Source organism: Barbus barbus (assembly GCF_936440315.1).
Source record: "Barbus barbus genome assembly, chromosome: 27".
Lineage (NCBI taxonomy): Eukaryota > Metazoa > Chordata > Actinopteri > Cypriniformes > Cyprinidae > Barbus > Barbus barbus.
The window spans coordinates 25,190,661-25,207,927 of NC_136755.1; the positions used below are offsets into that span (position 1 = coordinate 25,190,661).

Consider the following 17,267-nt stretch of genomic DNA (forward strand, 5'->3'; position numbering starts at 1 on the left):
TCAAATGGTTCAGGTCATACTTAGAAGGGAGAGGTTATTATGTGAGTATAGGAGAGCATAAGTCTAAGTGGACGGCCATGACATGTGGAGTCCCACAAGGCTCAATTCTTGCACCGCTCTTGTTTAACCTGTATATGCTCCCACTAAGTCAGATAATGAGGAAGAACCAAATTGCCTATCACAGCTATGCTGATGATACTCAGATTTACCTAGCCTTATCTCCAAATGACTACAGCCCCATTGACTCCCTCTGCCAATGCATTGATGAAATTAACAGTTGGATGTGCCAGAACTTTCTTCAGTTAAACAAGGAGAAAACTGAAGTCATTGCATTTGGAAACAAAGATGAAGTTCTCAAGGTGAATGCATACCTTCACTCTAGGGGTCAAACAACTAAAAATCAAGTCAGAAATCTTGGGGTGATTCTGGAGACAGACCTTAGTTTCAGTAGTCATGTCAAAGCAATAACTAAATCAGCATACTATCATCTCAAAAATATTGCAAGAATTAGATGTTTTGTTTCCAGTAAAGACTTGGAGAAACTTGTTCATGCCTTTATCACCAGCAGGGTGGATTACTGTAATGGTCTCCTCACCGGCCTTCCCAAGAAGACCATTAGACAACTGCAGCTCATCCAGAACGCTGCTGCCAGGATTCTGACTAGAACCAGAAAATCTGAGCATATCACACCAGTCCTCAGGTCCTTACACTGGCTTCCAGTTACATTTAGGATTGATTTTAAAGTACTTTTACTCGTTTATAAGTCACTCAATGGCCTAGGACCTAAATATATTGCTGATATGCTCACTGAATATAAACCAAACAGACCACTCAGATCATTAGGATCGAGTCAGTTAGAAATACCAAGGGTTCACACAAAACAAGGGGAGTCTGCTTTTAGCTATTATGTGGCCCGCAGCTGGAACCAGCTTCCAGAAGAGATCAGATGTGCTAAAACATTAGCAACATTTAAATCAAGACTCAAAACTCATCTGTTTAACTGTGCATTTGAATGAGCACTGTGCTGTATGTCCGAACTGACTGCAATACATTTTATGTATAATCATTTTCTTTAAATTTATTTTAAATCATTTTCTATATCATTTTAAAATTCCTTGTTTTTATTATTCTTATTTCCATGTTTTTATTGATTTTAATGTCTATTTCACTTTCTTTTATGTAAAGCACTTTGAATTACCACTGTGTATGAAATGTGCTATATAAATAAACTTGCCTTGCCTTGCCTAAGAAAAGCTTATTAGATTCCAACTTAAAAATCTCAAATCATAAATTAAAGGGATAGTTCACCCCAAAATGAAAATGAGTCATCATTTACTCCCCCACATGTTGTTCAAAACCTGTATGAGTTTCTTTTTTCTGAGTAAAGGGTGAGGGTGAGTAAATGATGACAATTTTAAATTTGGGGTGAAATATCCATTTAAGACTAGATTAATTCATGCCATCACAAAGTAGGTCTTTAAGCAAACCTATGTTGTTGTGTCGAATTCATTATGAAAAAGTAATATTGAAGTTAAGCATTAAATCGAAATTGATTTTATTTACTTTTTTAAAGGGATAGTTCACCCAAAAATGAAAATTACCCCATAATGTACTCACCCCCAAGCCACCCTAGGTGTATATGACTTTCTTCTGTAAGATAAATACAGTCGGAGTTATATAAAAAAAATCAAATAAAAAAAAATGTCCTGGCGCTTAAAAGTTTTAAAATGGCAGTGAATGGCTGTAGAGATTTGAAGCAAAATAAAGGGCATAAATCCATCATAAAACGTACTCTACACGGCTCCGGAGGTTAATAAAGGCCTTGTGAAGCAAAGCGATGCGCTTGTGTAAGAAAAATAACCTTATCTAAAACTTTATAAACCATAATCTTTAGCTTCCGCTAACCGTCGTGTGCGTGTACACGAGAGAGTAGTGTTCCAGCGGATGACGTAGGCAAATGTGGTGAAGAACGCGGAAGTGACAAATGCAGAAGCACAGAGGAAAAAGCAAAACAAAACGCCAGTCACAAATTAGAAGTACAAAATGAGAATTTGTAAAGGAAAATGTCGGAGGATTTTCATAGGGTGAAGTCAGCTAAAATGGGCCACGTTTTGGTAAATCACTTATAATACCATCAAATAAGCTATTCTTATAAATTAGCATGGGTCTATTATATATATTTATATTTTGTAAATGTGGAAAAAGTATCAATTATGAGAGTTAGAGTATCAGCAGGTACCTTCTTAAGCCACGGCACAACATTCATGTAAAATGGGCCAATATAAGAAGAGAACAACACAGGTAATTTCAGCTTAAATCGTTTTATTTTTAACAGTAAATTGACACTATTGTCTTTAGTGTGCCATAGCAACACCATAAATGTATTTCATTAAATATAAAGTGAATGCATATTTAATTAAACAATGCAATTAAAAATGAACTGATCATGTTGTATAGGTGTGTGTTTCTGTGCATTGGTGTCTTTTGTACGCATGCATGTGATTTTGTATGGAAACATATCTACAGTAGGCCTATAAACCTATTTTCAGTCTTAATTTCTATCTAAAACTGTGTGTGTGTGTATGCATTTTATCTGAAAATTGTGGCCCATTTTAGCTTAACCAGCCATTTCTACCTTTTTCCACAAAAATTAAAGTTTCTTTTATAAATTAAACTTTTTTTTATTTGAAAGAGCATGTCAAAACATTGTTCATAACCCTTTGCTTTGTTGGTAAGCTTACTTATAATTGCTTTAGTACCCTTATTAGTGATTAATGAAATGTTCTATGTCAGGCTCAATTACCTTACAATTTCTCTGACAAGCCTCATGTAACACTCTGCCCTGCCCGCCTTAAAAAACTCAGACCAATAAAAATGATTGATACATGTCATCAAATATTGAAGCAACATTGCAAGATCAGTTATTAATGGGGAAGTCGTGGCCTAATGGATAGAGAGTCGGACTCGTAATCCAAAGGTTGCGGGTTCGAGTCTCGGGCCGGCAGGGATTGTAGGTGGGGGGAGTGAATGTCCAGCGCTCTCTCCACCCTCAATACCACGACTGAGGTGCCCTTGAGCAAGGCACCGAACCCCCAACTGCTCCCCAGGCGCCGCAGCATAAATGGCTGCCCACTGCTCCGGGTGTGTGTTCACGGTGTGTGTGTGTGTTCACTGCTGTGTGTGTGTGCAGGTTGGATGGGTTAAATGCAGAGCATGAATTCCGAGTATGGGCCACCATACTTGGCACTATGTCACTTCACTTATTGTGATTTTCTGTAAAAATTTAAAGAGATATGATGCTACAACCTTATTTGGCCCATTTTACCTGATTTTAGCTGAATTCACCCTATAAGCCAAAAGGAGACTGGTTTTCCTTTGCTCTAAACAAAACTTGGTTCTCGTGAGACTAGCGAATTCTGACTGGAGCTTACGCTATACCTACATCCTGCGTCATCCGCTGGAGCACGACTCTCTCATGAACACGTGTATACGACAGTTAGTGGAAGCTAGAAATTATGGTTTATACAATTTTGAATATGGATATTTTTCTTATACAAAGGCATTGATTTACTTCGGAAGAAACCCTTCCCCCGGAACTGTGTTGAGCACTTTTTATGATGGATTAATGCACATTTATTGGACTTCATCCATCCAACTTTATCTTAAACCCCATTTACTGCCATTATAAAGCTTGGAAGAGCCAGGACATTTTTTTTAATATAACGCCGATTGTATCTGTCTGAAAGAAGAAAATCATGTACACCTAGGATGGCCTGAAGGTGAGTAAATCATGGGGTAATTTTCATTTTTGAGTGAACTTTTCCTTTAATGCACTTTCCTAGTCTTTTTGTGGAAAAGTCATCAGTTTCTACCTCGGGCTATTGGGTGATATTAACCAAGCTGATTTTAATAAACACTGTTTTAAGCATCAATGTCTATATCAACTTTCGGTCTCGTTCCATTCTGGTATATAACACCCACTTCTCAGCATCCAGTCAATTCTAGAAGAATAACACAGAGAATTGCCTTGCATTTTTCAAATTTAATTTAGTGTTTCACTCTGAAATATGGCCCATTTTGAAAGTAGAGTGGATAATACCACAGAAGATCAACATGTAAATTAAAAACAACAAATGATAGTAGCAATATTTCTATAGTACCTTCATTGATTGCATCCATATTCACTGCATCATTATTCATTCCACTATCATACAAGGCAACAAACACATTTAAGCGATTCCTAATAACATACAAATGTATTGGACTGTAATTGTTTTAAAATGTGTTATTGTTTGTATTTATGTTAAAAAAAAAAAAAAAATCTCATGGCATAACAAGCCATCCCTTCATTGTTAACCATCTTATTTGCATCATTTGCTTGTAAAATGAAGAAAATAAGTTTGCTATCCAGAGGCGACAACACACTGTAGAAGAAATAATACATAATACATTCAAACCAGGAATCTGCAGCCAAATAGGAACTTTCACATGTCAAGGCCAAGGAACTGGATTTAACTGGATTTTACTGTCATTTCATGGCTTAACACCAATCAAAATCACTTCCATTGTATGGCTATTGACTTTCATTGAGTTTATGGCGCTTCACTGTGTAGAAACTGAGAGTGGAATATTAGAGCGTTAAATGTTACCTTCGTCCTGTTTTATAGGAAAATCCATACGTGATGCGCAAGGCAAAATACCAGGACTTTCAGGGTAATGATCAGTACGAGGGATTCTGTGTGGATATGCTGTGGGAGCTGGCAGACATACTGAAGTTTTCCTTCCGGATCAAACTGGTGGATGACGGGCTGTATGGAGCTCCAGAACCTAATGGGTCGTGGACTGGCATGGTGGGGGAACTCATCAACAGGGTACGCATGTCTGCGCGCATGTCCATAATTAAGCTCTGTGGACACACTATGTAAAAATACAGACACTTTTCAGTCACCCTGACCCTCAATGAAACTCTTGGGCTTTTTATAATATGAGCTTTATTTGCTTTATATCCATTGGAAATGCACTTGTTTCCTATTGCTTTAATAAGACTGCAGCAACAGGAATATGATAATGCACCAATGTTCCATAAGCTATTAAATTTATTAATATTAATCAAATAAAAATAAAAATTTCTACAGCTTGTATAATCTGAATTTAGTGTTAAAAGCTATTTGTTTAATGAGATTTTATATTAATCAAAATGTCTGAAATAACCTCCAACCGTCTATATTCAGTATTATATATTAAATATATTACATATTATTAAATGTAATGTATAATATATTGTATAATATTTAATGTTTAAAATTAAAATCCAAAGCTAAACCACAAATTTGTTTTGCTTTTATGTCTATTAAAAATACACATGCCTTAATTGCTGTAATTAAACTTCAGCAACAGCAATATGATAAAAGGTACCAATGTTTAGTAATTAATCAGCTGTATTAATATTGATAATCTAAATAAAAAATATTTGTAGCATTTATTGAAATCTTTGAATACTGCTTGTCCAATCTGAATTTACAGGTACTATTTGTTTAATGTAAGTGTATGTTCATTCATAAAAATGTTTGAAATAACATCTATATCATATATAACTTATTTTATATGTTTGCACGTTGAATGCAATTAGCAGGATTTCCGCAATGAACCTTTGCCAGCTGATGTTTCCATTAGAGTAACGATTACTGATATTAACGCTATTTGCACTAATGCTAAAAATAATGGCAGCAGTAATAAGAACGAGGATGTCATTCTATTAACCCCAGTGTGGGCAGGTCTCGGCAAAGCCCTTTTGAAATACGCCAACACACACACACACACACACACATACTAATCAGTTCTTTCTGTGTCTAATTGTCCTGTGGCGCTATACCATAACAGCTGCTAACACTAGTGTACTGTTGGCACTTGTTGACGTATTGTGTGTGTAAACTGTACGCACACATACCACCCATATTTCTCTATGGACATGCACTTCAGCTCTTGCCTAACACCAGCGTTTGATGGTTTACAAAGCTATCTCTCAGTAATCAATTAGCCATTAATTAAGCAGACTGAGAGATATCTGGGGTACACTTGGTTTTTTAAGCAGAATAAACTGCTATTGATCACCCCTACTGTTGGGGAAACTACTTTGCTTGACAAACTGCAAGCTACTTGTTATTTCAAATTGTTCAGGTTGACAAAGTTAGACTACTAGCTTCCGATAGAAGCAGCTAGAGTAATTACACGTAAGCTTTTCGGGGGATGTCAAAGCTGTTTAAAGGAATAGTTCACCCAGAAATTTAAATTTGCTGATAGTTTACTCCATTTTATGCCATCCAGGATGTAAATGTAGAGTTTGTTTCTACATCGTGGATCCTCTGCAGTGAATGGGTGCCGTTAGAATGAGAATCCAAACAGCTGATAAAAACATCACAATAATCCACAAGTAATCCACAGTGGAGCTTTTCAGTGGAGAAAGCATTATTATGGATTATAGCCTGAAGCAATGGTTTAAAAATAAATGGGCTCAAAAATTATGAGGATTTCAGAAGAACAATTTACAATATGTAGGCTATATATGTGCATATATATATATATATATATATATATATATATATATATATATATATATATATATATATATATATAATATATATATATATATATATATATATATATATATATATATATATATATATATATGATTTTTACCTGAGTTTGTTTGGCTATAACGCTCTATGTGAAGCAGTGTGAAAAAATATGTCCCATCTTTTAGGAAAAAAAACAACTTCACTACTTTTGGAACAGTTCATCTACTGTCACACTACTGAAAAATGCAATTAAGTTAGTAGCCTCACTACTTTTAGTTACTCTAACACTGTCACCCCCCTCCTCCTGGAGGAAGGAAAGAGAAAGGGCAAAAACAATGCCACAATGGGTTTTTTTATTCATTATTGTTCTTTTCCTTCCTCAGGAACTTTCACTCTTGTTCTTTTTTATTCTCTCCCCCTTCATTTTTCATGCGTATCCCTCGTTCCCTTCATCTCTCAAGGCCACAATATTGCCTGTGTCCTCGCTGGAAGCCTGTCTTTACCATGTCCTTGTTCTTAACCATTCCTCATCGCCCCTTTCTGTATCTGTTTCTTCTCTCAAGGATCGTCGCTTTATTTCTCCCCCTCGCTCTTTCCGTTTTCATAGGGCTGTATTGCACTCTTTAGCCCTGTTTTTCTATCTCTCTCCTTCCCCGTAAGAAATAAATCTCTTTCCTTTTACCCAAGGACTCTCATATCGAAGTGCACTTACATCCCTTTATTATCTGTCCATTCATCCATCCAGCTCTCCAGCCTTGACTTTCCCCTTTTTTTCCCCTTCTCCTATCTCTTTGCTCCTTCTCCTTGTGCTAAATATCCCTTTTATTTTGTCTGCCACTCCTTGTCTTCATCAAGGAAGCTCAGATAATGTCAAACGCTTTTCTTCTCGAGTGCTTCTTGAAGCCAAGGTCAATATTTATCGTGGGAACACACGTGGCGCACCAACAAACATGTAACCAAATCACAGGCCTGCTCCCAGTCAAGCATTTTACAACTGACACAATGATATGCCAATGAGTGCTTAGCAACATTGTTAAATTATCAGCACGACAGAGAGTTGATAGCTAGTACAATGAAGCAGTATACCTTGAAGCATACTGCAGGTGTACCGGAAGTCCATCAGGTTTATTATAGGTCATTTTAAAAATACTTTTATTGTCCATTTAGTTTTTAAAATGTTTCAGTGACCGAAGCTCACTTGATTTAATTGGTCTCAAATTATAGAGGAAGTACATGTATGCCTGATTTTACTCAGTAAGACTTCAGCCCATTTCTTTAAAGGTTTTTGTAACTAATCTATGAATATAGCACTTATTTTTGTCTTTGAGAAATAAAAATCAGGGTTAGTTTTTGTCTTTTGCTGTAGTTCATGTGTGTTTAAGGTCATTAATGTGCTACTTTATTCAAATTACCTCTGTTATTAGACATCATGGGTGACAAATACCTCTGCAAATGTAATTTGTTACCTAAAATGTTTTTGCATGATGCATCCGCACTGGTGGCAAAATCACTAAGAGCACTATATCAATCTAGTATACTAGTAATTCTCTCTTTTTCTGTTTGTTACAGAAAGCGGATCTGGCGGTGGCTGGATTTACCATCACATCAGAGAGGGAGAAGGTCATCGATTTCTCCAAACCTTTCATGAACCTTGGCATCAGTATCCTGTACCGCGTCCACATAGTAAGACACCATCACTGAATTCAATAATGAAATACCTTTAACTGAAAATTGAGTGTTTAATCTTGTCATTTTACACTATTGACACTATTTTCCTATTTGATACTGTAAAGTTGCTTTGACACAATCTGTATTGTTTAAAAGCGCTATATAAATAAAGGTGACTTGAACTTGACTTGACATTTGTAATATATTGAATTGTGACTATACTACATTGGTATTAATATACTGGAAATTATTTAAAATGCAGCTAATAGCTCAAACAGTGAAGTAAATGAAATGTTTAAACACAATGTTTATTATGCTTGGCGGTATAGTATTCTTGGGTCAATATTACAAAACTTATCAAGAACATTGATAATAATAATGAAATAATAATAATAATAAAATGTAAAATAATAATAATAATAATTATTATTAAAAAATTGTATTATTACTGTTGTTGTTTACTTTTCTCTCTCTTAAAAAAGAACATTTCTAATAATAATATTAATTTATAATAAAAACAAGAAAACATTAATAATAAGAATAATAATTGTAATAGTAAAAATAATAATTATAATGATTTATTATTATTAATGTTTAATATTGCAGAAATAATAATTTATTTATATTAAATATTATTATTATTATTTGTTTACTTATTTCCCCGCAAAAACTATCAAGAACATTTATGATAATACTAATTTATAACAACAACAAAATTTTTAAATTTTTAAATTTTTATGTTGTTATTAAAATTAATGCTTAATTATTTTAGAATAATTAGTATTACCATTATTGTTATTATAAAAATGTTTCTCTCAATTATTATTTACAGTGTCTATTTTTAATCATTACTGCATAATTGAACAATTCGTTTAAAGAAAAAAAGGCAAATAAAACTGCCGACCACATAAGAAAATTTGAAATGTTAAATAATAATTGCATTCCTGTAGCTCAAAAAGTAAAGCATGGCGCGAGTAAAACGGCATCAGTTTTCTGAGAAGACATGAATTTATCAAATGTACACCTTGAATGCATTGTCGCTTTGGATAAAAGCACCTGCCTGATGCATAATGCATAAATGCAAAAATGAAAAATTGTGCATAATGTTTTGTCCGTATCAAACTTTTACCCAATCTCTTCATATGAAAGCATGCACTCAGCAGAACAACAACAAACAGCGATTGTATCAGGAAAAGCTTTCAAATGTTTGGAGAGTCTCTGGCTGTAGGAGTGGTAAAAGCATTGTTTGTATTGTTATGTGCTCTCTACAGGGCAGGAAGCCTGGCTATTTCTCCTTCTTGGATCCCTTTTCTCCAGCTGTCTGGCTATTTATGCTTTTAGCCTATCTGGCTGTTAGCTGTGTGCTCTTCCTGGCTGCCAGGTACCGCACTGTCACTCAATATAGACACATCTATTTTGAATATCATTATATTCACAGTCCAGTGTTCTTCTTGAGGTAACAGCTTCTTTCTTTGTTTCTTCCCCTCCCTCCATCAGGCTGAGTCCGTATGAGTGGTACAACCCCTTCCCGTGTTGGCGGGACCGCAGGGACCTTCTGGTGAATCAGTACACGCTGGGGAATAGCCTGTGGTTTCCGATCGGTGGTTTCATGCAGCAGGGCTCAGAGATCATGCCCCGAGCTCTGTCCACACGCTGTGTCAGCGGCGTTTGGTGAGTGTGCCGATGTTTCGCACTTCCTTTGAAGTGTAAGAGCCCATGCAGTAAGTGTGCATGTGTATCTGGGGGTATTAAAGACACTTCAACACACAGAGTGCAATATCATTATTGACACCAGCTGGCCCTGCACACATGATCCAAAAACTTATATAGGTGACAGCAAAGCTATAAACTAAAGGCTGGAATATGCTACAAGATTTTTGCCTCGATTTACAGCCTGGAGAAGTTGATGTTGATGAAGTCAGAGCCGGTCTGCAGATTTGAGTTGATAAATTTAATCGAAAATAGCAGATTGTTTAATGGTCTCAGACAGATTTTGATTCCATCCAGTCGGAGGACAAACATGTTTGATATTTTGAGCCGATTTTAGCAACAAGGTGCATGTTTCTGAGGTTTTTGTGATCAGAATGACTTTAAAGTCTGATAATGTATGAACCTCAGTCGTTTAGAGTATAATGCCCAGTTTTTCCTCTATAACTATTTACAAAGTCGGTAAGTGGATGACGATCTCTTCAGATTTAAAAAATTGTGTGCCTTAAATCTACAACTTTTAGTAACTGTTCACTAAAAGCTTCCAGCTGAAATAAATCTGAAATATAATAAAATATAAATATTAGGGAAAAAAAACACAAACTTTAGACTAAGAAAATTTGAAATGTTAAAATTAAACTACCTGGAAAAAAATGCATTTACACATTTTTTTTTATATGCTGTACTATAAATAAAAGCACATAAATTACTAAAACCTAAGGTATGATTAAAAGGTAAAATTATTTTTTTTTTTAAAGGCAATCCTTATTTTACAGGATTTTAAAGGAAGGTTATACAAGCATTATATTTCATATTGCTTCTTTTTAATAGCTTTTTCTAGTCTTAGAATATAATTCTTAAATGGTTAGATTTTCCAGAATTTCTTGGTTTTGTGCTTTTGTCCCATCCAACCCACTTTTTAACTTCTCTTTTATAGTAAATTCATTAAAACTGTTCAAAAATGATGAAAAGTAAACTTCATTGTACTGCACTTTTGCCAATTAACCAAAACAATTTGTTTTTGTTTTGCTGATAGAATCACTATCAGCAATATTACCATATACACAAAACATTTTGAGAACAATTGAGTATTTAAAAAAAAAAAAAAGGCTGTTTTGTTATGATAAAAATGGGGCGTGACAACAGTTAAAAGATCAGAAATGTAATTCATTTTTTAAATTAAGAAATAAAAGTTATTTTAATATTTAAATGTAAATATTAAATGTATATTAATTTAATTTGTATGAATATTTAGAATCAGAATCAGAATGAGCTTTATTGCCAGGTATGTTTGCACATCCGAGGAATTTGTTTTAGTGACAAAAAAATAATAATAATAATAATGTACAAATATACAAAATGGACTATGCAAAATAGCACAAACACAATATACAAAATAGACAATTCAGTATGTACAGGTATGTTAGGTACAAATTTGAAATGTAATAAGTATGTGTGTTAAATAAAAAATAAAAATAAAAAGTATGATAGTGTTGTGTGCTTCATGTTTATTGTTAAGAGTTCAAATGTTCATGAGATGGATTGCCTGAGGGAAGAAACTGTTCCTGTGCCTGGTCGTTCTGGTTCTCAGAGCTCTGTAGCGTCAACCAGACGGTAACAGTTCAAAGAGGGAGTGTGCTGGATGTGAGGGGTCCAGAGTGATTTTACCAGCCCTTTTGCTCACTCTGGATGAGTACAGTTCTTGGAGAGTGGGGAGGGTTGTACCAAAGATTCGCTCAGCAGTCCAGACTACTCTCCGTAGTCTTCTGAGGTCAGATTTGGTAGCGGAGCTGAACCAGACAGTTATTGAAGTGCAGAGGATGGATTCAATGATGGCAGAGTAGAACTGTTTCAGCAGCTCCTGTGGCAGGTTGAACTTCCTCAGCTGGTGAAGGAAGTACAACCTCTGCTGGGCCTTTTTCACAATAGAGTCAGTGTGAATGTCCCACTTCAGGCCCTGAGAGATGGTGGTGCTCATAAATCTGAATAACTCCACTGTTGCTACAGTGCTGTTCATGATGGTGAGTGGGGGGAGTGCAGGGGGGGGTTCTCCTTAAGTCCATGATCATCTCCACTGTTTTGAGAGAGTTGAGCTCCAGGTTGTTAAGACTGCAACCATTTATATATTTAATTGACTACTTTCTGGTGTTAAAAATCAACACATACATATTAGCAATATCTACTTAAAGGTTAATAAATACCAAGATCAGCTCTTCATTTCGGGGCATGTTTAAACATAAATTAATTACAGTTGAAAGATTAAGTTTTCAAGATTTCATATGAAGTGCCTCTAACTGAATATCTGCTTATATCTTATTTGTTGGTAGGTGTTTTTATTAATGTGTTGGCCAAGCGACCAAAAAATGACCTACTTTGTGAGAAAATGTTCTGCAGGGCATATTTTCACACATGGGAACGCATTTTTTCTATTTATCATGGACTGAAAATCTGTTCTCTGTGTAAAGAGACCATTAAGAGTGTGTCTTTTCTCACTGAAGTTTGTTTGGGCATGTTTGTTTTGTGTGCCGACATACATTGTGTGCTTCACACTTTTGTAGTGTATTTCTAGATTAGTCGCCCACCTCGAATCATGTTACTCAGTTCATTTAGCTTTTTCTGCTATCAAGTCAAGCTGTCTTCTGTTCCATCTCTTCAATTTCTATCCTGCGCTGTGCTGTTGAGGTCATTTATGTTGAACAACCACTTTTAGGAAGAATAACAATGGAGTTGAAATGATTCGATCTGTGTGTAGTGGAAGCCGAATGCTTAATCATCTGTGGTGTGAATAAACACAATAGATGTGACTTTAATCCCACACAGGGGTGACCCAGAAAGCGGAGAGCTGGCGTCTTTCCCTGAGCACGGCTCTGACTCTGTGATGCTCTGGGGGACGTGTGTCTGCAATTGGTGTACTTTAATATTTGATAAAGAGCTTTTATTTAATGACAAATTACTAATTTGGCAGTTTGTGTATTTTTGGAAGCTAGTCACTTTAGAAAAGTTTCAAATGGTCTCATGAAAGCTTTTTCTCTGAGGACTTCAGGAGTTTCCTTTCATCTGGCCATTATTCACTGCTGTGAGGAGCTCCGTGATTGTGTTGGGAAGGGCTCTCCAACTTCTTACTGGAAATGCATTATAGATAACTTAAATCAGCATTCGCAACTGCAAAAAAATGCATTCTTTTTTCTCAAGAAATTCTTTATTTCCCCCAAAGAAATCATTACTTTTTTTGCAGCTAGAATGCATCCAAATGATCAAAAGTGACGGTTAAGACATAATTGTATAAAAGATTCTGTTTAAAATAAATGCTGTCCTTTTTTCCTTTACAAAAAGAATCCTGAAATAAATGTATCACTGTTTCCAAACTAATCATCAGCAGCACAACTGTTTTAAACAATGATAATGAGAAATATTTCTTGAGCAACAAATAAGCATATTTCTTAAGGATTTCTGAAGGATCATGTGACAACAAAGACTGGAGTAATGATGCTGAAAATTCAGCTTTGCATCACAGGAATAAATTACATATTAAAATATTTTCAAGTAGAAAACAGTTATTTTAAACTACAAGAATATTTCACAGCATTACTGTTTTCACTGTATTTTTGATCAAATAAAGTACAGTCTTGGAGAGCATAGGATACTAAAACAAACACGCACACACTTTTCTAGTTTTCCAGCTTAAACGTGGAATGACCTAATTTTTGCAGATCTTATTGGTTCTAATATCTGGCATAAATATATAGATTCATGTGCTAAAATGTTTGTCTTATGTGTTTGATGTGCCTTAATTCATTCACATTACCGATAATTCAAACACTATTTACTGATTCATTTTTCATAGCTTGTTATTCTGCATTTGATCAAACCAGGTTGATCTGGTGGTCAACATTGCAAAATTTTCAATATTTTATTGAATGATGTTTGTGTGTATCAGCAGATGTGTCTAATGTAAACATCTGTCTCTAATGTACATGCTCATATTTCTGATAGGAAATAAACAATCTGTTTGTGTGTGTCTGAAACAGGTGGGCATTCACTCTGATCATCATTTCTTCCTACACGGCGAACCTCGCAGCTTTCCTGACGGTCCAGAGGATGGAGGTGCCAATCGAATCTGCTGACGACTTGGCTGATCAGACCAACATCCAGTATGGGACTATTCAAGGAGGAAGTACTATGACCTTCTTCATGGTACGTATCTTTGTTTGTGTGAAACTGTTAATGTGTGAGATTTGTGTCACTTGCTTATGCAATGTCATAATGCATCACTTCCTGTTTATGGCGGCAGTTTTAACTAGTGACTCATATTCAGGCCCACACAGAATCTGCCGGCTAAACTTCACTAAAAGCTTCAGATTTCCGCAGAACTGAAACTGTTCATTCACAAAATTCTACACATGCCCCACTCCTCGCATATACGAATATTCAATAATGGTAATGTTAGGTCTTGTATTAATAATTCTGACAATATTTATACACTACCATTTAAAACACTGGGGTCTGTAAAAAAACATTTTGTTTATGAAATAAGTTTCTTGTGCTCACCAAGACTGCATTTATTTAATCAAAAATACAGTTTTCTATTGAAATATATTTTAAAATGTAATTTATTCCAGTGATTCAAAGCTGAATTTTCAGCGTCATTACTCCAGTCTTTAATGTCACGTGAGCGTTCAAAAAATCATTCTCATATGCTGATTTGCTGCTCGAGAAGTTTGAAAACCGCTATGCTATTTTTTATGCAATAGTTTTTTTCAGGATTATTTGATCAATAGAAAGTTTAAAATAGCTCTTATGTGAAATAGAAATAATTTGTAACATTATAAGTGCTGTCACTTTTGATTGATTTAATGCATCCTTGCTGAATATTAATTTCTTTAAAAATAATCTTACTGAGCCCAAAACTTCAAATGACAATTTAAATATTACACATTTATAACATTTTTATTGCTAATGTATTACTACTAATGAATATTAATACTTAAAAAATATATAAATTTTATTTTTAACAATGTATTTATTAATGAGTAATATTTAAATGTATTAATATTTATTATTATTGATACTTTGGCTAATTTTGTAATACTTAAAGTATAGCTTAGTTTAAATCAGTTCCACAAATCATAGATGCAGCCTTTCCCAATAGAGTTTTCTTAACTACTCTTTTTGATTAGTCGCACAGAAAAGTAGTGGACTAGTTTCCGTTTCAATATTTACCTGATGTAAAAAAAAAATTAAATAATTAAAATACAGGCCGAAAAACCAAAGCCAAACCAAAATGTTGTCACCACCACATATAAAACAAATGCAGATTAAGCCATGTGATACAAAAAGAGTCGAAACAGACCCTTTAATTAGTGGTAAAACTAATCGACTAGTCTGTGCGTGCTTTGACTCATGTTATAATGCATCATGTCCTGTTTGTGGCATAAGCAGTTGGCTTAGTGACTCACAGCTACATCCATATTCACACTGGAGGCCAAGTTCACTTCCCCATTACATTAATAATGTATTATCCATCTCTCTTTCCCTTACATTTTCACCTTAATCTAGTTCACTCTCAATGTCTGCCAATAAAATGCCTCTTTATTCATTCACCTGTCCTCATGTCACCGCTAATATAATTTCATCTTTGATTTTTCTCTGCCTTCCAATATCTGTTTCACCTCTCTTTTCTCTCTCCATCTTTTCCGATGACTTTCATCGCCTCTCTCAGAACTCGCGCTACCAGACGTACCAGCGCATGTGGAATTACATGTACTCCAAGCAGCCCAGCGTGTTCGTGAAGAGCACGGAGGAGGGCATAGCACGGGTTTTGAACTCCAAGTACGCCTTTCTTCTGGAAAGCACCATGAACGAGTACTACCGACGCCTCAACTGCAACCTCACGCAGATCGGAGGCCTGCTGGACACCAAGGGCTACGGCATCGGCATGCCTCTGGGTGAGTAGGACAGAAAAGAAAGAGAGAGAAAGGCTTCAGGTGGGATATAAAGGATTAAGAGAAATCAAAATCTGATTTTAACCTTCTTATATAAGTAGAAATACTTTTGAGTGTCCAGCAAGGAGGTCTTTAATGCAGTATCTGGAAAAAGCTAGCGGTTATCAGTCCTATTTATCCAAGTGGTTAAAGCAGCAAACGCTGATCACTTAGAAAGACCTGTGAGGCAACTGTTCCAGTACTTATGCTCACATCAGATAGAGGGATGAAACTCTAAAAGTGCTGATCTTCTTAGCTGGTAAAACATCTATGTGTTGAATCACCCAATAATAAAATGTGACATTCTGTAGTTTTGTCTCATATTCATCTTTTAATCATATTTGTAAATAAGCCAACAGAGCAATTTTGCCTTTACTGTCCCAATACTTTTGGAGGGATATGTGACCCTGGACCACAAAACCATTCTTAAGTGTCAATTTTTCGAAATTGAGATTTATACATCACCAGAAAGCTGAATAAATAAGCTTTGTTAGAATATAACAATATTTGGCTGAGATACAACTATTTGAAAATGTGGAATCTGAGGGTGCAAAAAATCTAAATATTGAGAAAATCACCTTTAAAGTTGTCCAAATTAAGTTCTTAGCAATGCATAAATCAAAAATTAAGTTTTGATATATTTATGGTAAGAATTTTACTAAATATCTTCATGGAACATGATCTTTACTTAATATCCTAATGATTTTTGGCATAAAAGAAAAATCAATAATTTTGACCCATGCAATGTAGTTTTGGCTATTGCTACAAATATACCCCAGCGACCTAAGACTGGTTTTATGGTCCAGGGTCACACATATATATATATATATATATATATATATATATATATATATATATAACCAATTCATTTTTAATCCCTGATTTTAGACATGCATGAGATAATAGATTACTGCTTGACTAAATGTTTAAAAATAGCGCTAGAAATGTTATAATTAAGGGAATTAAACATATAGGCCTAGGTATTTGAAAATAACCTACATAATGAAATGTGTCTTCTCAAGCAATTATTCCAAAAAGAAAGAGAAGCTTCGGACTTAATGCAAAATATATTCAAGACAAATTGCTGTGACATTTATTAAACACTTTCATTTAGAAGAATAGCTAGGATATTCGTTATGTTCGTATATTCCTTATGACGAAAATTCATTAGGCTAGCCTATTTGTTATGAAGTTGATTTTAAATTCTTCATAATGAATTTTAAGAAGTAAAAAGTTAAGACAGAATGGAATTAGCCTGTAGTCTAGATCTATAGGCTAATTATGTTTTCTTAACCTTTATTAGTCTGCAGATCGAAAAAAAATAATAATTCTTGAT

The 17,267-nt window shown here is 34.9% G+C and overlaps 1 protein-coding gene across 1 annotated transcript in view; it reads left to right on the forward strand.

Moving 5' to 3' along the window:
- LOC306847467 (glutamate receptor ionotropic, kainate 5-like) overlaps nucleotides 1-17,267 on the forward strand; it is a gene marked incomplete at its 5' end in the record, with an annotated part of 48,988 nt that overhangs the window by 17,654 nt on the left and 14,067 nt on the right. Inside the window, 6 exons of the mRNA XM_079381412.1 lie at nucleotides 4,668-4,871; nucleotides 8,145-8,258; nucleotides 9,515-9,624; nucleotides 9,741-9,914; nucleotides 13,979-14,144; nucleotides 15,670-15,895. Coding sequence (XP_079237538.1) covers nucleotides 4,668-4,871; nucleotides 8,145-8,258; nucleotides 9,515-9,624; nucleotides 9,741-9,914; nucleotides 13,979-14,144; nucleotides 15,670-15,895 — 994 coding nt within the window. The remainder of the gene's footprint in view (nucleotides 1-4,667; nucleotides 4,872-8,144; nucleotides 8,259-9,514; nucleotides 9,625-9,740; nucleotides 9,915-13,978; nucleotides 14,145-15,669; nucleotides 15,896-17,267) is intronic.